We start from the raw sequence: 25,998 nt of genomic DNA on the forward strand, positions 1-25,998 counted from the left end.
AGTGGGGAAGGCAGGCAACAGGCCAGAGGCCATAGACACTGGCGATTGTGCAATTTTCCCTGGGGTCGCTTTGGATTGGTTGATGAGGAGGCTGGGGTGGGAACTGGTAAAGCTTACCTCACTCCAGTTGCCTACTGTCCAGTCCGATGGACACAAGATGTCTCTGTTGCAGGAAATGAGGGTCTTGGGCTTCAGCAGGTGCTGGCAGTCTTTAGATGGAAGGGCCTGCTCGTCAGAGCCCATGGTCTGGACGCACAGCACTGTTCGCTTCTTCTCTCCGTGGGGCCCACATGTTGCTGAGCATGCTTCCCACTCCCCGGCCCACCACCTGCAGACACACACACACATGCGAGAGAAGATCACCAAAAGTATGCGTATACGTCCGGCCACTGGGAAGAGAAACCATGAGCAGAAGCACAGGTTGCAGAGCTGGGTGGTGCTCAGTGATACTCCAGCTTGCTAGAGTAGGCGGGGCCATGGCTGGCTTGTTCAATCACAGCTCAAGTCCAATAGGGCACACAGCATTAGTAGATGCTAAATAAGAATGTCTTTGAATGACAAACAATATGCCCTCTCTCTTTTCAGCCAAGAAAATTGAGGTCTAGGGGCACCTGGGTCACTCAGTGGGTTAAGTGTCTGACATCGGCTGAGGCCATGATCTCATGGTTCGTGAGTACAAGCCCTGTGTCAAGCTCTGTGCTGACAGCTCAGAGCCTGGGGCCTGCTTCAGATTCTGCGTCTCCCTTTCTCTCTGCCCCTCCTCTGCTTGAACTCTCTCTCTTAAAAATAAACATTTTTAAAAAAGAAGAAGAAAACTGAGGTCTAGTTTTCTGTTGCACAACTTCAAGCAGGTTTGAACCTTACTTTCCTCATCTGTGAAATGAGTATAGCAATACTGACTTTATACTAGTGTTGTAGATTAAACAAAATACCAGTTTATATATAGTGCATAGTACACAGCCTGACACACAATAAGAACTTGATTGTTTGTTATTATTTGTTGTTATTTTCTAAGTTTATTTATTTATTTGGAGAGAGTGTGTGTGTAAGCAGGGGGAGGGTCAGAAAGAAAAGGGCATAAAGCAGTCTCTGTGCTGTGGGATGTGGGGCTTGATCCCATGAAATGTGAGATCATGAGCTGAGCCGAAATCAAGAGCTGGACACTCAACTAAATGAGGCACACAGGTGCCCTTATTCGTTATTGTTTTGATTGTTGCTACTGAGCAAAAGAACCCAATAGAATCTAGGTTCCCTGGTTCCTGATTGAATATTTTTCTATCCTAATGTGAAGCGGTACCGAAACACTGACTAATTTTCAATTAGTTAGGAGATGATCAATCAGGGGCATTCTCTTCCCTATCTCCTCCAGTCTACCTACTACTAGTTTCACTGGTCTCTTTGATGAGAAAACAGTAGAAAAAGAAGAAATGTAAGATAATTTCTTACTTGTCAGCTATTCTTGACAAGTTAAAGAGCTAAAACTATTTGCTAAATGAATACTCTGGATTCTCTGTGGAGAACAGCGATGTTAGTTCATTCTCTACCCCATATCATGGATGATTCATTCAAGCTTATAGAAGGTACAGCCCATGGCTATGTAGAGATAGCTTTTTTAAAAAAAAAATCATTTATTTATTTATTTATTTATTTATTTATTTATTTATATTTTGAGAGAGAGAGAGAGAGAGCACAAGCAGTGAGGGGCAGCTAGAGAGGTAGAGAAAGAATCCCAAGCAGGTTCCCTACTGTCAGCACGGAGTCCCATTTGGGGCTGGATCTCACAAACTGTGAGATCATGACTGGAGCCAAAATCAAAAGTCAGATGCCTAACTGACTGAGCTACCCAGGTGTCCCTAGAAATGGCTTTTGGAAGTGGTAAGGAGCCCTTTTTTTCTCTCTCTCTCTTCTCCGTCTTTGTGTAACTCTTCCCCAGCACAAAAGCAAGCACAAATGTCTTGATCTAGTATGGTTGGGGTTAACTATTGTTGGAAAGTACAGCTCACTCCTTCAGCTGTCCACCCAGTAATAAGATAGAATGTGTCCATTTTCATGGGAAAACAATATAGCATGTGAAGTCATTCATTCCTGAATTTAAGGAAGACTTCCAAACTCTAGAGAGTATGAAATTTTGAAGAAGACCCAAGTTTGTACTATGATTTATATTTAATAAAGTATTGGATTTATTTGGGTAAAACTTCTTTTGATTCTCACACTTTCAATCTCAGGTTAAAATCATTTAAAGAAACTATTCCTCAATCCTGTTACACTCTTTAATAACTTAAATTTAAGTTACTAAGATTACTTATTTATTCTTTAGTGGTTAACATCCGTAATTAAGTAGTAATAATAATAAATAAGATTACCCACATTCCTTGGTGTTTATCATCTGCTGTCTTGTGTGGATAAAGAGCTAATATTGGAACCATACGATGTGAAGCCAATTGAACACTCCCTTCGGTAACTATTAATGCAGTTACTTTTACCCTATTTCTGACATGTCTGAGGGAAGTCAGACATGTCACTGAATATATAAAATGTCATTCTGGAAGGGCTGTAATGATAGGCAGACTGAAAACGTAATTTATCAAATTACTTGCTACAGGACTTTCAGCTGGGTCACCACAAAGTGAGAATGAACCTCCTTGTTTTCTCTTTCTGGAATCTTCTCCATGGTTCCCTGGAGACATTCTGCATCTGTCTGTCACCAGCTTAAAGTGAAAACAGCCTTTTTCATCTCCCTGCAAAGGTCTTCCCAGCCCAGGGCTCAGGAGCCGATGTCAAGTTGTTTTCTGTCGTCCATTTCCCTTTTTGGATACCTGCCATAATGCCACCTTCCTAGGAGATGTATAATGGAATACTGTTTTTATACTTACAGGAGATTTGTGACAGGGGGCTGTTCAGATGTTCCGAAGGACGGGTGAGAAGAAAAATGAAATGCAAAAAACTCATCAAGACAAAAGCACAGCCCATTTATTCACCCCAACAAGACAACCTCTCTGGGTTGGTCAGCACAGAATTAACAACAACCCAACCTGATTTGCTGTGTTTTTTGCCAGTGATTTTTATCCTACTGGACAGCTGCTGTCATTCCCCACACAGCTGGAGAACCGATGATGCACTGTCTCCCACTGTTCTTTAGTCCCCCCACATGAGTCACTCTTACCATCCCAGTTACACCGTAGAAGTCCTGAGAACTGGGGCTCTTATAGTGATTCTCGCAATAACAACACAGCGGGAGGCTTTAAAAAGCAAAAGATGCTACCAAATGACAATGACTTAAAAGGACTTGTTAAGGGGCACCTGGGTGGCTTAGTTGGTTAAGCGTCCGACTTTCGCTTAGGTCATGATCCCGCGGTTCGTGGGTTCCGGCCCCGCGTCGGGCTCTGTGCTGACTGCCAGCTCAGAGCCTGGAGCCTGTTTCAGTCTGTGACTCCCTCTCTCTCTGACCCTCCCCTGCTCACACTGTCTCTCTCTCTCTCTTAGAAATAAATAAAACATTAAAAAAAAAAAAAGGACTTGTTAAGCGCCCTCCTCCATGTGGGAATGAGCACTGGGTGTTATACGGAAACCAACTTGACAATAAACTATTAAAAATATAATAAAAAAAATAAAAGGACTTGCTAAATTGCTTATGCTTCCCTCTTCTTAATAATCTTCAAATTATTTGGAGACAATTGCAGCAAATTATGTTTCCAATATGCCAGCAGAAGTTGGGGTCAAATGGGCTGCCTTGCTCCGCTGAACGGCTCTGATGTGGACGGCAGAGTGGCAGCTGCAGAACTGATCATCAGCTCACTGAGAAAACCTGGGTTCTGGAAGGGGCCACACAGTGGTTTCCTGGCTCCCCGGCTCCTGCCAGAGGCCACGGCGTCTCCTTGCTAACCACCGGGGCTTCATTGCTGGTTGTAGAAGAGGGGGCTATGGAATTGGTCCATTTCAAAACATCTCTGCAAGTCAACAAGCTGCATCACTGCACCAGCTTAAGAAGCCTTCAAGGAGGAAGCAGGTATCACTTACCTTGTTCTAACAATGCTGTTTTTAGAACTAAGAGATGAACAGATTTCAATTTAACTACAAAGCCCCAAGCAAGGCAAAGCTCAGAGGGACAGTGGCCAGGAGGTGGGACTATGGGCGAGGGATCCATATGCTTGGCTGCTGGTCTTGCCTGGACAAAGGCTTGCCTTGTCAATGAATATGCATCTCATATAGCCTGCCTGGCCGCAAGCTTCCTTAGGAAGTGACATATTTGTGTCATTCTAAAAAATCCTTTGCCACACATTCCAAGAAGCACCAATCACAGGGTTTCCAAGCTTTGGAGCTTCTATAACTTGGCGGCAACTGCTCTGCTCCTTGCGTCGCCTACATTAGTTTCCTATGGCTGCTGAGACAAATGACCACAAACTTGGTGGCTCAAAACAACAAAAACCTGTTTGTTTGTTTTACCTTTAAAAAAAAAAAACTTTATTTATCTTACTTGATTTTTAGCTTTTTAAATGTTTTTATTTATTTTTGAGAGAGAGCGTGCATGCACGGGGGAGGGGCAGAGAGGAAGACAGGACCCGAAGCAGGCTCCATGTTCCATGCTGACAGCAGTGAGCCCGATGTGGGGGTGGAACTCATGAGCTGTGTGTGAGATCGTGACCTGAGCTGAAGTCAGATGCGCAACCGACTGACCCCTCCCAGGCTCCCCGAAAAACCTGGTTTCCTGTAGTTCTAGAAGCCAAATCTGGTCTCTTATAGTTATAAAATCAGTATTATTGGGATAAAAGGAAGGCGTTAGCGGGGCGTGCTCTCTCCAGAGGCTCCATGGAAGGCCGGTTCATTGCCTCTTTGAGTTTGTGGTGGCTGCTGGCATTGCCTGGCTTGTGGACCATCCCTCCAGTCTTTAAGGTTAGTGTCTTCAGATCTGTCCCTGTTCCATCTTCATATCATCTTCTGTGTGCATGTGAAATTCCTCTCTGACTCTCTCTTATAAGGACACTTGCAATGACATTTAGGGCCCAAATGGATAAGCCCCTTTATTTAATAACATCTGCAAAGAGCCTTCCTCCAAATGAGGTAACATTTGCAGGCTCCAGGGATCGGGATGTCCTTTCAGCCTATATCACAAGACTGCACTGAGGGTCAGCTTCAAGCTCACAGAGCTCAGCTTCCATCACATAAGAATTCCTTTATCAAGGGCCCTCCTCCATGTCATGGGCTGAAGGGTCAGCTCTTCTCCTCCTGAAGAGTCCTTTGGCCTCCGGACTCTTGCCCCAACATCCTTCTCCCTCTAGCACGGGTAACATCTTGCTATAAAGTTACCTCCAACTAGAAATTCTGAGAGTTGAAGTGTGGAAGTGGGTAAGATAACCACCATTATGGAAAGCAAATTCTGAAAAGAGTGAGGCCAAGTCTTTAGCTACAGGTTAATAAGAAAATGTCTGGAACAGATTGATGTGTGTTCTAAAACCCGGAGTTGAGACCAGAACCTTCTTGACGGTGTTGCTCTTATGTACATCACCTGTGTCTCCAGCTCTGCCTTGGCCTCGGCAGGTGAGGGTCCGCATGCGGATCCCTGGGGACCCACCACACTTGGCACCGTGCTTGCTTTGCTTTAGACACAGCCTGGGCAGGGGTGAGGTGCACACCTCTCTTCGGGGGTATGCAATGGAGACTACAGGCCCTGGGTTCAAACCTCTGCCATCCACTAGTTAGCTGCATGAGCCTGGTGAGGTGAGGGGCAGTTCTTCCTCTATAGGCATGATAGCAGTTATTTTTCTCAGTAGTTGAGAACAATAAAGAGAATATATGAGGCATCTCTAAAACATCATCAAAAGTGAAGTAGGCACTTAATATCCCACTCTTTTCTTCTACTCTACTTCACATTCACATTACTTCTGTTTCTTTCTTTCTTCTTCTTTCCCTCCTTCCTTCCTTCCTTCCTTTCATGTTTCTCTACTTCGGAGAGACAGAGCATGAGCGAGGGAGGGGCAGAGAGAGAGGGAGACACAGAAACCAAAGCAGGTTTCAGACTCTGAGCTGTCAGCACGGAGCTTGACGTGAGGCTCAAACTCACGAATCATAAGATCATGATCAAGTCACTTAGCTGACTGAGCCACCCAGGTGCTCCTAGTACTTCTGTTTCAACAAATCTGTGTTTCCCACACCGAGCAATTCTGACCCTAAGTCGGGTTTGGTGCTGCCCAACACGGCCCCTATCCCCTGCCCTTCAGGCCCAGGTTGTCACTTCTGCTTCTCACCAGCTGGCCATGAACCAAGGGTTCCCACAACCCCAGCCAAGAGACTTATACTTTGCTAGAGTGGCTCACAGAACTCAGGAAAACATTTTGCTTACTAGATTACTGGATTATTATGAAAGGACACAACTCAGGGACAGCCAGATGGAAGAGATGCATGGGGCAAGGTGCAGGAGGCAGGTGGCAGAGCTTCTATAGCCCCTTGGGGCACACCACCCTCCCAGCACCTCTGTGGATTCAGCCACCAGGAAGCTCTCCATATGCCTCCAGTTAGGGCTTTTTTGTTTGTTTGTTTTTAATTTTTAATGTTTATTTATTTTTGAGACAGAGTGTCAGAGTGTAAGTGGGGGAGGGGCAGGGAGAGAGGAAGACACAGAATCTGAAACAGGTTCCAGGCTCTGAGCTGTCAGTGCAGAGCCCGACTCGGGGCTCAAATCCACGAACTGTGGGATCATGATCTGAGCTGAAGTCGGGCGCTTAACCGACTGAGCCACCCAGGCGGCCCCAGAGCTTTCAGTTTTAAAATCAGCATGGCTATTGGATTTTATGAGAGGCATATTTTATCAGAGACCGAATATATACCCTTTATTGTATCACAATATCTCAGTGCTCAATAAATGGTTAAGTGTTACATGGCTTTAATCACCACCGTATCTCTCATGGGAAATAACAGGAGCTTAACAAATATTTGCTGGCAATACTAAGGCCGAGAGAGACTACGTAAAGCAATAAAAATGAGAACCTGAACCCCAGAGACAAAATTAGAGCCAGGAAATAATGAGCTATGGTTTTAAGAAGATCTCTAACCCAGCAGAGCAAGTGGTTTTGAAAAGCGAGGACAGAATTCCAGGCATGCAGGCACATGTATCATGGCTGCTGTCTAATGAGTGCAACAGGAATTTACTGGTACAGGGTCATCAACTTTGCAGGGGCCTGGAGGTGAGGAAGCACATGAGCCCTGCAGAGTGGTGGGCTAGAGATCAGCCCCCAGACGTGACCCTTTACTGGCTCACTCTTATAGAAAGTGCAGCTGTAGACAAAATCTAGTGCCAATCAGAGCTTCAGCAAGGCGATGTGAACAAGGTGAGGTGACCAAGGCGAAGTGAGGCAGTGGCTCTGTTCTGTCACCACGGGGCAGGATCTGGTTCCTGGCCTCACAGCCCGCTCCTTCTCCACCAGAACCCAGAGAGCTGGACAGAGAACAAACCTGCTGACTCTGGCCTCTGAGGCCTACCTGTGGGTCCCTATTAGAGACAGACATTGCTTGCCTTCACTGACTTGCGTGGACTCTTCTTTTTACCTAGGTCTTCGACATTTATCACATTCTTCTAGCTCTTTAGAGTTTAGTTCATCACCTGTTTGATTTTTGATACCAACAAGTCCCCTCTTGTTTGACTAAACTCCTATTAGTGTGTCTTCTTAGGACTGGAATGAATGCCTGATGGAATCAGCAACCTAAATACACCCCTGTTTATGGTCATTAGAGAATGAAGACACTCTCCAGAATTTATTCTTTCTTCCTTCCCTTCCTTCCTTTCTTCTTTCTCTCCCTCCTCTCTCTCTTCCTCTCTCCATTCACCTCCTCTGTTTTTTCCCCCCTCTCTCTCTATCATAAGCCCCTACATTCCAGCTACCTTCTGGGACTCTAATATCTAGAACCAACATAGTGAGCAGCAAATGAATACCTCTGTAACCCTGGTTCTCAACCAAGGGTACTTTTGCCCTTGACAAGACTCTTGGCAATGTTTGGAGATGTTTTTGGTAGTGACAACCTGGAGGAAGGGGGGAAGTTGCTACTAAAATCTAAATAAGTACAGGCCAGGGGTGTCACTAAAGATCATATCGCACACAGGACAGCCCGGCAACAAAGAGCTATCTGGCCCCGAGTGTCAACAGTGCTGAGACAGAGTGAGCCTACTCTGAAGGCCACCCATCCAGGCGGCCGTGAGCACAGGTGGGCCCTGTGATCTGAAGGTGGAGGCTACTATTGCACTGGTCCAATGCTCTTGGAAAAGCCACACCTGTTATCTAAAGAACTTTTGGGGGATCCATTGAGCATGTTCTTCAACAATGCTCTGAGATTTAGTCTTAACATATTAAAAAAAAACACAGAACACACCATCTTTGCAAGAAATACTGCTCTATGGGGAGAAGATGTCTTCACTCACAGATTGTCACAGGCCCCAACAGCATAGCCATAGACACATGGAACAGTTTTTCTGTATTTATTCTAATGACAAAGCTTCACAACCCTCTGTTATCACTGAGCATTAGATTACTATTAAACCAGACACACAGAGCTCTCTTATCAGTGATTACCTGGGTGGACAATCCTTTTCATAGCACTTCTTCTGTCTCCCGTTGGGCTGTGTTTCTGGGTCACAAAAGGTAGCTTTCACCATCCCGTGGCCCTTCTTCACACAACGGGCAGCCTGGCGGCGAATACCTGGGGGCAGAGAAGAAAGTTTCACATACGTTAAGTCCTGAGCCCACATACCCAGTGTCAGGTGAAACCCCTTGTCATGTCAAGTGGTCATCTTATTGCTGATGGGAAAGCTGTCCATAACGTGTCTGGCTTTTGAAGTATGGAAAAGGAATGGAGTCTCTAATTCACTCATGCTACAGCTCACAGTGGGTGGAAGATCTTGCTTGAGAAGGACTACAGATAATATATAATCTCATATACAGATTATAATCTAGCTGTGGAGACAAGGCCAATACATATATGCCAAATAAAAAAATGTGAGATTTAAATCATGAAAGCAGGTATTATAACACAATTGCTATTAGTCAGAGGAACAGAGGGTGTAGGGATGGTTATATTATTAGTAAACTCTGAAAGACAGGAATAAAATTCAAAAAGAATACAGGGTTTGAGAGGTTGTTTCTAAGGTAGAAGCTTTGAGAACAGGACTGATAATCCTGCTGCCTCTGGAGACCAGGTCGGTAACGTGAGTAAGAGAAGCACATGGGAAGTGGCGGGTTATGTAGGCAAACCCAGAACATCTGCAGGCTGGGTTTAGCTTCGGATAAATAGTGACAGTGAGCACATGTAGTGCTTGCCTTGTCCCAGGCGCTGTTTTGAACTGTACGTGTGTACGTGTGCATACAAGTAGACAAACATATATTTACATATACAAATATACAGTAAGTAAAATGTATGTTATTATCTATTTTGATAGACAGAAATCCAAACCTCACAACAATCCAATGAGGTAGACACAACAAATCCAATTATCCGTATGTGAAAGATGAAATGGAGGTTGAGAGAGGAAGGCGACCACAGCTTTTGCTGAGATATCATTACCAAGAGAAGGGAGGGGAGCGGGGAGCGGCCAGCATGACAGGGATTGAGAGGTGGAGGGAGAGTGAGAAGGGTGTCATCATGTCTCTTGAGAGAGCTAACACTTTGATGTTGGATGTGAAGCACTGGGGTAGAAGACTGAAGACCGGACCTTCCTCCCCACCAGGGGACAGAGCAATCAGCGTGCACACAGGTTGGTGCCCTGAACCCTCAGGGCATCCAGGCCTTGAGTGGGCTTACCGGTGTACAGAATTCCTGAATTGGAAAGGCCATGAGAACACGGCTAAGCTGGTCACCTCCTCACGTTAGCACATGGAGGGGCTTCGCCACGGGCACGTAGCAGGCGGGACCCAAACTGGAGCCAGCTCTCCTGCCATCCGCCACCTCACGCTGCCTCACATGCTTAGTTCCAGCACAATCTCCCAGGCTGGCTTTCATGCTCAGGTGCCAGTGATCACACCTCATCATTTAAAAATGTCAGAGGGAGTTGTCGTACAGTAAGTGAATCCTTTTAAATGAGTCAACAGTCGGAGGAACAAGGGGGAGAAGAAGGGCGGAAATGGTGGGGGAAAGGGAGAGAGGCAAACCATGAGAGACTCTTGAATGCTGACAAAAACTGAGGACTGATGGATGTGGGGGGGAGGGGGGGATGGGCATGGAGGAGGGCACTTTGGGGATGAGCACTGAGTGTTATGTGGAAAATAATTTGACAATAAACTATTTGTAAAAAAAATAAAAATAAAAATAAAACTAGAAATGAAAAAAAATAAATAAACGAGTCAACAGTATTTTATTGTTAACTGAAACAGTATTTTTTTCTTTTGACACCTTTCACACACTCAGGCTTTCTCAACTGATAAGACTGTCATTCTTCTTTTGTCATATAAATAAAACACCTGTAGAGGAGTCTTAGCCAATGTGAGTGGATCGAGACTGAACTGGTGGAAGCCAGAAACACTGACATGTACCTGCTGTCGTAAGAGCAGAAAAAAGAAGAGCTCAGGTACTTAGAAATTACACTAAAACTTTGGGTAGTTTGGCAAATTCTTAAGGTCAAAACCTAAAAGGAAACTGTCAGGTAACTCTCAAAGGTTGTAAACATGCCCCCAAAAGGCTTGTTTCTGTATAGAAACAGCAAAACGTGCTCAGTGCTCCTGACTCCAGAAATAGCAGAAGGCACACAACAAAACATAAAATCCCTAAGGCACAGTCATGGAGATGAACATGGACTGGCCAGGCAGATGCTGCCAGTGCACAGGGCAAACTTAGTAACAATGCGTCAGAGTTTCTCTATTGGAATGAATGGTGTGTATGTATCACTTACGTCACTTGCAGGTTATCTTACAAATACTATGTATTTATGCATATGATGAACTATATAAGCCTCATTCCACAGCTTATGCTTAAACCCATCTCAATGTTTCCGTTATTTTTATGGTTCTAAGTATTAAAAAACATCTTCCAGATATTGTTAGAGTTCAATATCTTCACTTGGTTGACCCCACCTGACAACAGTGGACAAAGTCAGATGGATTAGTACCAAGACGAATGCAATTTTAAAAAGGTCAAAGAAGTATCTGATTCTGATTTTCCAAAGAAGTGAATTGTCTTTTAGATATCAGTATATGGTCACACAAGGTGAGAGTGGAATGTGTGTCCCTATTTGTAGTTCTCACACTTTATCAAGGATATGTGGACATATCTTAAATGTACATGGTTATTTTGAGCTTTAGTGCTATTAAGGAGAGATGTTCATTACAGCATTACAAAGATGTTTATAACTGCAGAATAGTGGAACGTAGAAATCATTGTATACTCACACAGTAGAACAGTACACAGCCCTTCAAGTGAACGTATAAGAGCTACTTTCATTAGTGTGGACTTATCTCAAAAGCATAATACTGACTAAAAACAAGATAAAGAATGATACACAGAGTATGATACTATTTATAAGCTTAAATGCCTAAGAAACAATATTTTTAATGTGTATGAGTCTTCACATGTATAATAAGAGCATTTAACAACATGCATGAGAATAATAAATACTGGTTTCATGACCCTGGTTAACTCTGGGGAAAAAGAAAAGGGAATGGAGTCAGGGAGTGCTTATCACATGTATCTGTGCAATTTCTTTTCCTTAAAAATGAAGATTGAAATAAGGATGAGTAATGGTAAGATCTGAGCAAGAGTTTGCAAGAGTTTGCAAGAGTTTGGCATGCAAGAGTTTGTTGTTATGTTCTCCATTTTGCTAGGACATTTGTAATGTTTCCCAGTGAAAAAATGTAAAGCTAAAATAATACAATAATAATAAAAACAAAACAAGACAAATAAAATAAAATGATTACTACTACCTGTTTGCAACTCTTACTATGGGAATCAATTTGGTAATAAGTTTCTTAACATTGCCATAACATTTATGTTCTTTTTTTAAGTGTTTATTCATTTATTTTTGAGAGAGAGAGACAGAGCATAAGAGGGGAAAGGGCAGAGAGAGAGGGAGTCACAGAATCCAAAGCAGGCTCCAGGCTCTGAGCTGTCAGCACAGAGCCCGACACAGGGCTCTAACTCACAAACCGTGAGATCATGACCTGAGCTGAAATCAGAAGCTCAACCACTGAGCCACCCAGGTGCCCCAATATTTATTCTCTTTGAACCTAGAAATTCCATCTACAAATTGACACTAATGAAATCATTCTTTACATGGGCCTAAAATGTTCATCAGAAGATGATGATCAACTAGGAATTGGCTAAAAGACATTTTGCTTTGTCTTGCCATGGAATATAATGTATCCAAAAAAACAAAAAAAGAAAGAAAAAATAGCTACCAAGACTGAGCAGCACGTGGGAAGGTACCCATGTTAATGGCATTGAGTGAAAGCATGTGTATATGTACAGAAACATCCATATGCCCACAACTGTATACATCTATGACTAGAAAAAAGAATATTGCAAGGCAAAAAAAGCAAAGTACAAAAATGCATTGTGTCAGGGTGGTGACTTTTTCTATTTCTAATTTTTCAGTAATATTTTAAACCTACTTTTATAATATAGACAGTTTTAACTCAAAGAAATTAAAAGTACATAGTTGACAGATCCAGTGTTTCAGGCAGGCTCCCATCTTTATATTGAGCCATGTGTGTCCTATGGGAATATTAGTATTTCACCCTCTATGTCTGACAGCATGAGAGGAGATGTGCTGTGTTTCTTCTCTGCCAGAGTAAGAGAGCTCACTGTCGCTCAAATAGGCATGTGGCTGAGATTCAGGTGAGCACGTGGACACTGCAACAGCTCCCTGAGAGTTCCTGTTAAGGTTTCATAACCAGAATGACATTTGTCCAAGCCAGCCAAGGTGTTGCTTAAAGATCAGGCTGTATCGAAACCAAATGTCTGATGCACATTTGGTAAGGCTATCTCACTTCCTAGCTAAGAGGATGCACCTCATCTTTACGATCACAGCACAAATCAGGTGTTGATCTCAGGGTTCGTGATCTGGAGCCCTGCGTTGGGCTCTGTGCTGACAGTGCAGAGCCTCCTTGGGATTCTCTCCCTCTCTCTAACCCTCCCCAGCTTGTGCTCTCTCTCTCTCCCTCAAAAATACATAAATAAACATTAAAAAAGTAAAACACATGTAATACTTTATTGTATGCCTGAAAGTTGCTAAGGGAGCAGTTCTTAAATGTTCTCACCACACACACAGAAAGGTAACTTTGTGGGGTGACAGTTGGCCCACCTTATTGTGGTACACATTTCACAATATGCAGGTGTATCAAACAATCAGGCACACCTTAAATTTACACAAGGTTATGTGTCACTTTTATACAATAAATCTGAAAAAAAAAAACCAACAAAACAAGACATGCAACCCTTTTTTCAAACAAAGCCTTCATGAACAAAACAAGTATATAAAGCTGATAAAGAAAAGCTGACCCTCTCTTTAGACCGTGACCAGCATATTCACTCCCCTGGGCCATGTTTGTGGAACCCTGCAGACCTATGGGCACAGAATACGAACCACCAGCTCAGATTGCCTCCATGGCCCATTCTGAAGCTGACACAGATTCATGGACACAGCGGCTGTCTCTCACCTGTCCCACACGTGACGCTGCACTCTGTCCAGGCGCCATACTGCCAGAAGTACACCAGTTTTTCCACGTCATTGTCAAGCCCATCTTTCCGTATTGTATACTCATACTTGATGCCAGGGTTAGTCACCTGGAACAGAAGCTAAAAGGCAATAGAGGGTTGACATCACTGTCATGACTTTATATTAAAAAACACAGTGCTGTAATAACAAACGCTACAGAACACCCATCATCTTAAAGTAGTTATGAAGACATACACTGGAACAGATGCCAATAAATGCATATATCTCCACCTCTACTTCTACTTCCACCTACCCATCTATCCATATCTATGTCTATATCTATCTATGTCTATGTCTATCTATATCTATGTATGTATGTCTATATCTATGTCTACCTATAGTTATCTATCTATATTTATATCTATCATCTATCTATCTATCTATCTATCTATCTATCTATCTATCTACCTATCTATCTGCCTATCTATCTATCTATCTACATCTGTATCTTTATCTCTAACTAATCTCCATTCAATTATTTCTTGGCTGAATTCCCATGGAGATTTAATCTTACGGAGATTGCTCTGAGGGAATGGCGATAGTGTCTTTTCCAACAATAGACTGATAGTCACCTTGTACCCTTATGTACTTAATAACTTTGTGATTATAGGTAAGTTACTTAATATCTTTGTGCCTTAGTTTCCCCCATTTACAAAGTGAGGATAATAATAGCATGACTAATAAGGGTGTTGTGAAACTTGAATAAGTAAATAAATGTAAAGTGACTGGATAAGAACTGAATTGAGGGCACCTGGGTAGTTCAGTAGGTTAAGCGTCCAACTTCAGCTCAAGTCATGATCTACAGTCCATGAGTTTGAGCCCTGTGTTGGGCTCTATGCTGATAGCTTGGAGCCTAGAGCCTGCTTCAGATTCTGTGTCTCCTTCTCTCTCTGCCCCTCCCCTCTCTCATGCTCTATCTCTGTCTCTGAAAACTGAAAAACCTTAAAAAAATTAGAATAGGGGGTACCTGGCAGCCTCAATCAGTAGAGCATGTAACTCTTGATCTCAGTGTTATAAATTCAAGGTCCAAATTGGGTGTACAGATTAAAAATAAAATCTTTTAAAAAAGATAAGAATAGAATAGTGCCTCACATGTAGTTAGCATTCAAAAAAATTTTTTTAAATGTTTTATTTATTTCTAGCAGAGAGAGAGAGAGAGTGAGAGACAGCGTGAGCAGGGGAGGGTCAGAGAGAGAGAGAGAGAGAGAGTCACAGACTCTGAAACAGGCTCCAGGCTCTGAGCTGGCAGTCAGCACAGAGCCCGACGAGGGGCTCGAACCCACGAACCGCGAGATCATGACCTGAGCGAAAGTCGGACGCTTAACCGACTGAGCCACCCGGGCGCCCCCGTAGTTAACATTCAATAAATATTATTTTTTTATTATTGTTATTGCTGTTACCTTATGACACTCCTCTCTAGCTCTCAGGTGAGTTAATTTCTTTAAAGCATATAGTTCTGTGAGAAAAATGGTCATGGGCTTTAGGCAAAGCATACCATTCTTGGGACCTTCGCCTCACTTCCCTCTCCTACAGGTAATCTACTTACCACACATTTAAAACTGGTGGATAGGTTGCTCCATGAGTTTGGGGTTCTTATATATAAATCCTTTGCCAAGTAGCAGGTAAGATGTCAGGTCTCTAGACGCTTGTGAATCATAGCTGTCAAGCCTTGACCTGCAGTTTTTTTTTTTTTTTTTTTATGTATCGAGTGATTTTTAATAAGTTTTAAGAATCTTTGAATACACAACATGTTACTGCTTAGCTATTTAAGTGTACCAAGACTTCTCAATCATTTTTTTTTTTTACAAATAGTTTATTGTCAAATTAGTTTCTACATAACACTCAGTGCTCATCCCCAAAGTGCCCTCCTCCATGCCCATCCCCCCCCCCCCCCACATCCATCAGTCCTCAGTTTTTGTCAGCATTCAAGAGTCTCTCATGGTTTGCCTCCCTCCCTTTCCCCCACCATTTCCGCCCTTCTTCTCCCCCTTGTTCCTCCGTCAAGTTCCTCCTAATCCTCCTATACGTGCAAACATATGATATTTGTCCTTCTCTGCCTGACTTATTTCGCTCAGCATAACACCCTCAAGGTCCATCCATGTTGCTACACATGGCCAGATTTCATTGTTTCTCATTGCCATGTAGTATTCCGTGGTATAGATAAACCACATCTTCTTGATCCAATCATCTGTTGATGGACACTTAGGCTCTTTCCATGTTTTAGCTATTGTGGAGAGTGCTGCTATGAACATTGGGGTACAAGTGCTCCTATGCCTCAGCATTTCTGTATCCCTTGGGTAAATTCCTAGCAGTGCTATTGCTGTTGACCTGCAGTTTTTATGAGTGCTTTGATCTCTGGCTCTGCAATTACCTCCTAACTTCTGAATATAATTATATCTGACTTTCTCTTGGGCCATCTGTCATCCCCAACCTGTCTTTTTTCTACTGGTATAATCCACTCCTTTTTCTATAGTTCTTTGCTAACATGAAAGACAAATCACTTGTGCCTTTAAGGAGTGCATACTACATTCTAACTCCATTCTCCCCCAAGAATTTCACAAAGTCAAACCCCTTGCCTGAGGACAAGCACTTGATAACATATGAAAAAACCATGTCAGTCCATCACCACTGTGGGGAAGCCACTTGAAACTCATGCCACACTGACATAGACTGACAGCATACTTTTTATACCCAAGAAACACCCGCGAATAAACAGCTTATGTCAACCATAGTGGAAACTGAACTCAAAACTCTCATTAGATGATGTTAGGGACCCTATCATTAGGGTTTCAGAAATTGCTAGGCAATAAAGGATTAACAGCATAAGTAATATCTTGCTTTCCTCCTTGCTCTTTGCTAAAAGTTTTAAGTATTTTTAATTAATGTCCCAGAGCAAATACCTTGGAAAAGAACATCATAAAGGTCCTAAGTAATGTGTGTATCAGCAGCTGCCTTCCCTTCTGCATTACCTGTATCCACACTGACTCATTGGTAGGACCTGTGGCCATCAGTTTCTCCAGGTCTCCTTTCCTGTCATATTGGAAGATGGTCCCTGCCAGCTTGTAGTTCCCATTCCACTGGATAATAAATCCTCCATTGAGGTAATATTTTTTTGGGTCTTCACTCCTGATGGCCAAGAAGTTTCCAGCTCCCTCGACCTCCATTACCCTTATGTCCCTTGCTCCTTTCGGAATCAGTCCAATGTCAACATAACCTAAGGAGAGAAGACATAATAATGAAAGAGGCACACTAGCTTAGCTGAACACAATCTGTTTCTGCTCCATCATTCATTTCCATGATTTAGTGCCCTTGCCTTCCTCTTGGGTGGTCACTGGGATTAGTAGATACATTAGTCATGGGGAATTTTAAAGAGCTTGGCCAGGAGAAGAATTCCCAGGGGCTCTGTGACTCAGTATATACATAGTTTTGTGAGAAGAGGTCAAATAAATGCAGACTGGACTATGAAGCATTTGTGGTTGTTCCAGCATTGACTTTTCTGTGATTTTAAGTTGGTAGTTCAAATATTTACAGCCCCTAACTAGCTTCCATCAGCATTTCTGCTCCCCCATTTGTTGCTGCTATCAGATTAATTTTTTCAGCATTACACTGGATACATCCTTCTGCTCATTTATCCTCACTGCCTCCAAGTTAAAGACAGACTCTTAGAAATAATCTAATCATAGCTTAAACTCATTAAGAGAATCCCAAGGGGAATCACGGACTGATTTGCCACCTGGCGCTCTTGAATGTAGCTTGTGATGAGAAACTCAGCTCTGAGTTCAGCTTTTTATATTGCTGGACAATTCTAGTCATTAGAAAGGGTTTTTTTCCCCTTATTTTTTTATGTTTTGCTGTAATATGAACTTACTCTCATCTGCTCTACTCCAACTCAAAGCACAGAAGGCATCCATTTAAAGATGATGATCAATTCTAGCTACTGTCCTATCCTTGTATACTGGAAAGAATTAACACATAATGGTTTCCCCTCTTTGGCAGACTCTGTGCTAAGCACTTTATGCATTTATCCTATTTGTGCTTCTTAAGAAACCATCAGTGTGATAGAATGGAAAGAACATGGACTTTGGGGATGGCATGCAAACATGTAGGGGCAGGGAGGGTCAGAACACCTGAGTCCTAGCTTCTGCATCACCACGAATGAGTTCTACGACTTCCCTGCACTTCTTTAACTTCTTGGAATGTCATCTGCACAATGAAGTGGATTGAATAGATGGTGTCTGACATTGCTGGCAGCTCTGATATTCATTTATTTTTCTCTTTTCTAAGAGAAACATTCTTTGTTCCTTTAAGCTTTCCATTCAAAATTTGATCTTAAGGCTTTGATCATCCTGGTCATTTTCCACTGGATATGCACTAGGTTTTTTGGCCCCAAGCAAACCTGCATCTCCATCACCTAAATGTGCCTTGACTGCTCCTTCTCCATCCATACTAAAATAGCAGGGGGTCCTGGGAGCTACAATCCCTGGGCTGGCCAGCAGGAATGATTTGGTTAGAAGCCCAGGCCAACAACCTCAGCTCCAGTTTTCAAACTGACAGCTACCATCCAGCAAGACCAAAATGCAGGTCTTGTAGCACCTGATTAAATTCCATTTGGCCCTCACAATACTTGCCTGAAACAGCTGATTAAAACTACAAATGTACAAGTAGCTCTGGGAAAATATTCAACACATCTTAAGTGTGGCTAATGCAATTTTCTGAAACACCTTTGGAGTGTTGTGACCCACAGCCACTTTCTGACTTGGGATGTTGCCTCCCTTCTCAGAGCGGAACTCATGCACAAACCTCACTGGCATCATACAGCAGGACAACCACCTTATCTCCTCTGTTTACAGACAAACAGCAAAACAATCCACCCCCTCAAAAATAAACAATGGAAACTAGACGGAAAAAAATGCAAGAGTTTGCTTTTTATCTTCCACTTAAGAAAGAAAATCCAAAATTAGAAATATTTATCATGGCAAATTCTGCAAACTTCAAAGGAGAGGTACATCCAATTTAAAATAAAAGGTTTCAGTGAATATATGTGCTGCTTCTCAACAGTCTACAGGCAGTTCACAGATGTAAACCGAGATTGATTTAGCCATGAGCAAAAGTAATGCATATTTATTTGTACTACATATTTGCAAAAGCCAAAGGATAAAATTATAGTAACTTGGAGTTCAAAAGAACCACTACATATCCACCAGACCCCTTTGCACATGACAAAAAAAAAAGCCCACACTTGAGTAGAGTATGAAATGAAAAGTAAAAGATTCAATTTCCCTTCACCCCCAGTTTTATGTCCCAAAGACAATTACAGTGAACAAGTATCCTTGATTCTCTTCCAAAATCTTTCTTTGCCTGTATAAGCACATATACACGTAATTTTTTAAATAAGTGGGATCATACTATATGAACTATTCCAACTATTGCTTTTTAAATTTAATATACCTTACATATCTTTCCATATCTTTTAAGCATTTCAACAACTGCAAAAATGATATAAACCCATTTATTTAACTAATCTGCTATCAATGGACATTAAATGGAAAGGCTATAAGCCTTTCTGTTCATCAAATGAGAAAACCGGATTTCCATACAAAGAAGAAACCTATGCCACATCATACACCTAGGTTGAAAGTACATATACCTATAACCAGGGTTTGCTAATCAACTCTTAATATACTGTTTTTTATAAGAAACTGTGGTATATAGGAAGAGATTCCTCCAGAGTATCTTATCCTCAAGGGTCTTCTTTACAGAAATAAGAATCATATTTAAAAGTAAAGGTGGAAAGTTATTGAGACATTTAGCCTGTGTCAAAAGGGAGGCTTTCAGGGTTGGTAAGATTATTTCCAAAGTACTAAGAAAAGTGAATATATTCATTCAGAAAGTCGCTTTCTCCCACCTTCCCTAGTAAACATTAGTCAGTATGGGCACAATACTGAGAAAATGGAAAGTAGGAAAACGTAATCTTGACCTCAGAGTAGGACCCTCTGGGCCCATGATCACCTGGAGAGACCAGCCTATCACTGAGTCCTGAGCACCTTGAGCTGAAAGAATACTCAGGGCCTTTGAGGATGGGGCAGAAGACTGGACCCACTTCCAAAACCATCATTCTAAGAGACACAATGGATTCTTGGTGCTCAAGTGCACCTTATCCAACTGTTCTTTGCAATTCACAAAACAGAATTTACCCAGTAGCATATTTGGTTTCTAGTCTGTCACTTCTAATAAAAATGTGCTCATAACAAGGTCATACAATTAAACCCAGACAATTTATCTACAACACCAGTTCCTCTTTTTTTTTTTTTTTTTAAGATTTATGCTGTCAATTTGCGGCAAGCAAGACAATCTTCACTGCAGGCCCAAATCTCATGGTGTAACGTGAAGAGGCTCCTGGGAAAGGCCAGTCCATCTCCTGATGCCTGCCTTGACAGCGATGACACATCAGGGTCAGGTACAGGTCATTTGCATTTGACCTGCATTTTCCTGCCCCCACATGAGGAAGAAGAACTACCCATAAATATGACCTGCAGATCTTCTGAGAAGCCAAACTGCCTTGTTGCAGGTTGAAAGTTTTAGCTTCAATTATTTCAAAAAGAGGGTTATAAGAGCAACAGAACCTTGGAAAACACCATGAGCAACCACAATCCTCTTGCGAGAAGCCAGGGGAAAGGAAACCTAGATGAGGGAACAGACATTGACAGAGGTTTCCTGACCCTAAATATTTCTGGGAAAGGATGGCAGCCCTGAGTGTATCTCTGGATACAAAACTGTCAAGTAGAGTGTCCAGCCACCCTCCTTCCCCTTCGTTCCTTCCAGCCTGGGATTTCCTGGAAAACATGATCTAGGACAGCCTCCGAGTAAGGTGATATTCTGATTTCAAGAAAGCCACGTCCCCTCTTTTTATTATGCACTACCTTCTGCCTCAGCTTCTTTCTAAGAAAAGGGTCTGATGTTGTCCATGTGGACTCATCTTCCAGCACTGGGCTCCCCTGTCCCAGGCAATTGCGTATGTTGTTGGCAAACCAGTCTTTCTATGACACTGACCCCGTCATGTCATTCCCCCACCTAAAATCATAGAATGGACCTTATTCTCTCTTATGTCAACAGCAAACAAACTGAACCTTGCAGAATGGCATAGGAGCAACTTTGCGTCATAAGGCCATGTCATTTGTTCCTAAAAGTGACTCTTCCTTCTCACTGCCCAGACTTGGATCGAGCTTGCACACACACTGCTGTCACAGCCCCCTAACCTGTGTTGAGGTGTTGCTGATGGGCTCCATTCATTCATGCACTTCTTCAGTCACAGAAACTAAGTGGCCCCAAGAAAAAGCCCAGAATACGCCTCATTATGGGATCAAGACAGCAATCTTAACATAACTTGGAACAGGTGTCAATTCTCTTTTTTTTTTTTAATGTTTTATTTATTTCTACGAGAGAGAGAGAGAGAGAGAGAGCGTGAGCAGGGGAGGGTCAGAGAGAGAGGGAGTCACAGACTCTGAAACAGGCTCCAGGCTCTGAGCTGGCAATCAGCACAGAGCCCGATGCGGGTCTCGAATCCACGAACCGCGAGATCATGACCTAAGCGAAAGTCGGACGCTTAACCGACTAAGCCACCCAGGCGCCCCGGAATAGGTGTCAATTCTTAACTCTAGGTGAATTTAATCCAACCAAAAAGATCAGTGGCAGACACTTGGGAGCTACTGCTGGAAGAACAGAGCACATAAACACAGGAGCAGGAAGTGGGTGGGCATAATTCCAGGCATAAGTCCAGGTTCAGGCATAATTCCAGGCAGCAGCTCCACTTACTCCATTCCACAAATCTCCTAAAGGGGTGGATACTGACAACAAGTGTTTCTAGAAGAAATTTTCCGTGTCTTTCCCTGCTTTCTAGACTGCAGATTTTTTTTCAACATGCTTAACTGTGAAAATGAAATTGTGATGAATCTCAGAGGAAGCTTAATTAATTTAAATATTATGCCAAGAGAATTATAAAAACTCTAGTATATGCATCAAACCCACTAAACAGATATGCAAATGCATTTGTACACAACAGGTACTCAATTAATGTTTCTCAAGTAATAGAGTGAATGAATAAATGAATGAGCTGATGATATCTGTACACAGTTCACTGTCTCTGGATCTAAGTTCTTTAATTTCAAGCACTTCTACTCACAGTAACCATGGCACTACGCCAACACGCCAATTCCTTTTTCTTTCTCCAAGAGAGGAAATGGAAACTATTATGGAGGGTCTACAAGAAAGTGGGCCTAATGTTCCTCAAGTGTGACACTAATGGAAAGGCATGATATGATGCTGCCATGTGGCACACAGCATCAAATCTACTGAGTGAGTTCCTCTTCACAAAGATAGGCAAGGACTTAGTTGCTGGGACAGCCCAAGAAGGCCATGGATAAAGACATCTTCTCCCGGAGACTCTGCCCAACTTCAACACTTAGATGTCAATAAACATAGCATCACCCTTAGGGCTAAGAGCAGGGCGAAGACAAAAAATGCTGGACTGGGTTGAAAATGGCCTCAGAAATGGAGGCCCAAAGGGGTGACTTCCCCATGGTCAATGGCAAACTAGACCAGTACCTGGCGTCTTGCCTCTCAGCCTATTTTAATTCCACATCATCCATTATCCTCTTTCTTTCTTTCCTTCATACAAAAGGACAGGGCTAATATTTCATACCTCCATAGTCATGGCCAGAGAGGAGGAGAAAGTGGGTCTGATTATCATGAACATCTCTAATGCAGACTTCTCCACCTATATTTTTGTTTTAAACCTACTCTGTTAAAAGAGAGCTATGAGCCAAAGTAAAGCAAGAAGGGAGGAGAACACAGGCAGGCACATGCATCAGTTAGGTCATGCAAGGTTTGAAAGATTTTTGAATTCTTCTTGGTGACTGATTTCATATTCCCATTACTTCCTAGTCACAGAGATGATCTTGCCTCAAATGCTAGTCGTGCCCATTGCCCAACTTCATTGGTTTTCTAGTGTTGTCTTATGGTTGCTTACTTCTCTCAGAAAGGAGATTTTGGTTTTGCTCTCAAGATCGTGGTTGTAACAAGAGCCTGTAACAAGGCTCTGGAGATTTGATGCCTAAGTGCTGGGATAACAAAGCCATCTCCAACCACAGCTCCCATGTAACTAACTGCAGAAACATACTTGCTCTGGGAATAGTCCTCCATAAGGACTCACCATGTGTCACAAATTCTTGAAGGCAAATAGGACACCCTCTTGACCAGAGAGATGAAGTTACAAAGGGAACCCCTCAAGCCAATCACTGCCAGCCACCAAAGTTCTCCCAGTTCTGGGTGGAGAGACAAGGAGAAAAGAATACTTCAGGATATGCATAAGAAGGTAAAGATTCTGAGATTTATGTCTTTGGACCAGAATCAGAGAGTGGCCAAATTACACATGCAATATTGTACCAATTCGCGTTAAAAAAAAAAAAAAAGGAGCTACAGTTAAACCATAAGTCCACAGGCAGGGTATCACGGAGGGAAAATATCTGATTCAGATATTCCATCAACATAACTGTTAATGATTTGGTTTTCTTTATTGTCAAAGGAATATGGAACCAACCTTAAGAAAAGCATTTTTCATTTGAATTTATATAAGTGCTTACTGAATACATCCTATAGATATAAATAATGTTTGTTGAGTTGGGGTTGGGCAAGGTGGTGATAGAGCCTAAAAGGCAATTCATCCCTCAGTTTATAACTGCACTAGAAAGAAAGAATACATCAGAAAGAGAAGTAAGGCAGCAATACAAGTAAGTAAGTACAGAAAATAACTAACTATTCCTTGGGTGTCTTCAAAAAGAGGATGTTAAGTTCTGTCTTTTGACTTTGGCCCTTGGATTAATCAATCAGCCCAATGTAATCTAACTCCATTTCACATAGTTTTGCATCACTTTTTGGCTTCACTCCCAAGGAAAGGTGGTGGCAGCTAGGGTCTTTATGATGTATCCAGCTTTATTAGGCACACAGCAAAGGTGGGGCCTGCAGAATGCCTGGTGGGTATAAGGAACACAGACCACCCAGCTGGGTGTCAGCAGAGTCCAGAGTGAGATCTGGCTGGATTTTCCCACTGTGCTGGGGGGTAGCAGGCCAGAGGGCTTAGAGGCTTTGTCAGGATATGTACAATCTAAGGTGGACAGGGCGGCTGGGTGGCTCAGTCAGTTAAGCGTCTGACTTGGGCTCAGATCATGATCTCACAGCTCATGAGGTCAAGCCCCGTGTTCGGCTCTGTGCTGACAGCTCGGACCCTGGAAACTGCCTCGGATTCGGTGTATCCCTCTTTCTGCTCTTTCCCTGCTCTTACTCTGTCTGTCAGTCTCTCTATATATATAAAAAAATCAATAACACATTAAAAAAATAAAGTGGACATCCCTCCCTAGGTGCCAGGAGCCATCAGAAGTCCTCTGGGAAGCAAATGAGGGAAGGAGAAATGAAAACCAAAGGCACAGGGGATACCAAATGCTCAGTTCTAGGCACATGGCCAGTGGTATCAAGGTCTCTAAGGCAGGTGTGAGGGTGGGAGGGAGGCTCAAGATGCTTCTGGTCCTTTTCCTCACTCCCAAGAAACCAGAGTAGAGATAAAAACCCAGAACTAAAGCCTGATTTTCTAAGAGCTTATTTAAAAGTTTAAGTGGTGGAGATTCAAGAATGAAAATTCTCCTTTTCAAAGGAGTTACCATAGTGTTAGAACACAGCATATCTGAAGCCAAAGATATGAGCCTCTACAGATAAAGAATTAATACTGAGGCTCAGTGTCGAAACATGATTTTAAGAGTCACTTTATAATCCAAGTAAATAAGGTCACATCCAAATCCTGGAAAATGTTTACATAACAACTTTATAAGATTGAATAAATATTAACTATCATAGGATGCTTGATCATTAGCCTAAGACATACTGGGTTATCATTCACATTCAAGTAATGCAGAAGATTCATTTTATACATAATAAAGCCATAAAATAGACATAAAATAAAATCCTTCAATGATAATTCTAAAGGGCAAGACAACTATTTCACTTTACAATATAGCCTGATTAATTCAATAGCCAAAGATCAAAGAGTAGGTGTGGAAATTAAACACATTCAGGTCACCCACTGTTATGTGTACTAGGGACCAATACAGCATGTAGTCAATGCTCCTGACACCTGAGGGCATACTCAGTTACTTCATCCTGGGTGGTGAGCAAGTCTTAAAGGGACGTATTGCTTTGTTGGGACCCCGGAAAAGGGTGACCCACTACCTCTGGGGGTCCTTGTCACTTCCTACCCTGGGTGTCATTACAGTGTAGACACTGCCCCTCTCTTCTCAGGACCTACCTGGGTACTGCACACTGGACTCCCTACTCCCAAAACCCAGATTTCTTTGGAATCCAGAGAATTAACAACCTAACTGTCCCCTTCCGCAAGAAGCCTCAAGCAGTGACCGGTGGGAGCTGGCATACACTGTTTCAGCTCCTTTACCCCTTGGGTGGGAAAACTTTCATATACAATTTCTATACTGGCTCCCATGTAATGCTCACTGGCTTATGGACACACCCTTTCTTGGCTCCCCTCCTTTCCCCGGTTCACTTCCTGCATGCCCTGCGGGCATTTCCCAGGATCCCCTGACCTTCAAATAAACTGTTTGTACCAAACTCTTACTCAATGCATTTCTGTGGGAGCCTAAACTATGATACTCTGAGTTGTCTTCATCATCTCTGCACCTAACTTAGCCCTTCCCAAGACCCCTTCAGCTATAAATCACCACTGGTGCCATGGGACCGGCAGTTTTAACTAAAAACAAATATGCAGAGGTCATAGCTGACTGGGGATGAGGGTGAGCTCTTCACTCCTGAGGATCATTAGTAGCCCAGAGCTGCACAAAGAAACCCTGTGAAAGGTCATCATGGGAAAGGAACAGCGGGGTGTGGATTAGGAAGGGACATCAGGTTGGCTTCCCTGGGGAATTCTACCAGACATTTAAAACAGAATTAATCCCAATTCTTCTCAAGCTATTCCAAAAAATAGAAATCGAAGGAAAACTCCCGGACTCATTTTATGAAGCCAGCATCACTCTGATTCCCAAGCCAGACAGAGATCCAGCAAAAAAAGAGAACTACAGGCCAATATCCTTGATGAATACGGATGCAAAAATTCTCAACAAGATCTTTGCAAATCGAATCCAGCAGCATATAAAAAGAATCATCCACCAAGATCAAGTGGGATTCATTCCTGGGTTACAGGGCTGGTTCAACATTAGCAAATCAATCAATGTGATACATCATATCAATAAAAGAAA

At 42.6% G+C, this 25,998-nt stretch overlaps 1 protein-coding gene across 2 annotated transcripts in view; it reads right to left on the reverse strand.

Annotated features, from left to right (window-relative positions):
- Positions 1 to 25,998, reverse strand: part of ADAMTS12 (ADAM metallopeptidase with thrombospondin type 1 motif 12) — a 301,553-nt gene that overhangs the window by 50,028 nt on the left and 225,527 nt on the right. For both annotated transcript variants that reach the window (XM_039248274.1, XM_039248273.1), the window contains exons 15-18: positions 16,657 to 16,901; positions 13,629 to 13,767; positions 8,559 to 8,685; positions 118 to 328 (exon numbers count right to left, since the gene is read on the reverse strand). In XM_039248274.1, the coding sequence (XP_039104205.1) occupies positions 118 to 328; positions 8,559 to 8,685; positions 13,629 to 13,767; positions 16,657 to 16,901 (722 nt within the window). The remainder of the gene's footprint in view (positions 1 to 117; positions 329 to 8,558; positions 8,686 to 13,628; positions 13,768 to 16,656; positions 16,902 to 25,998) is intronic.

This window comes from Hyaena hyaena, unplaced genomic scaffold, assembly GCF_003009895.1.
Source record: "Hyaena hyaena isolate Hyena2069 unplaced genomic scaffold, ASM300989v1 scaffold_310, whole genome shotgun sequence".
NCBI lineage: Eukaryota > Metazoa > Chordata > Mammalia > Carnivora > Hyaenidae > Hyaena > Hyaena hyaena.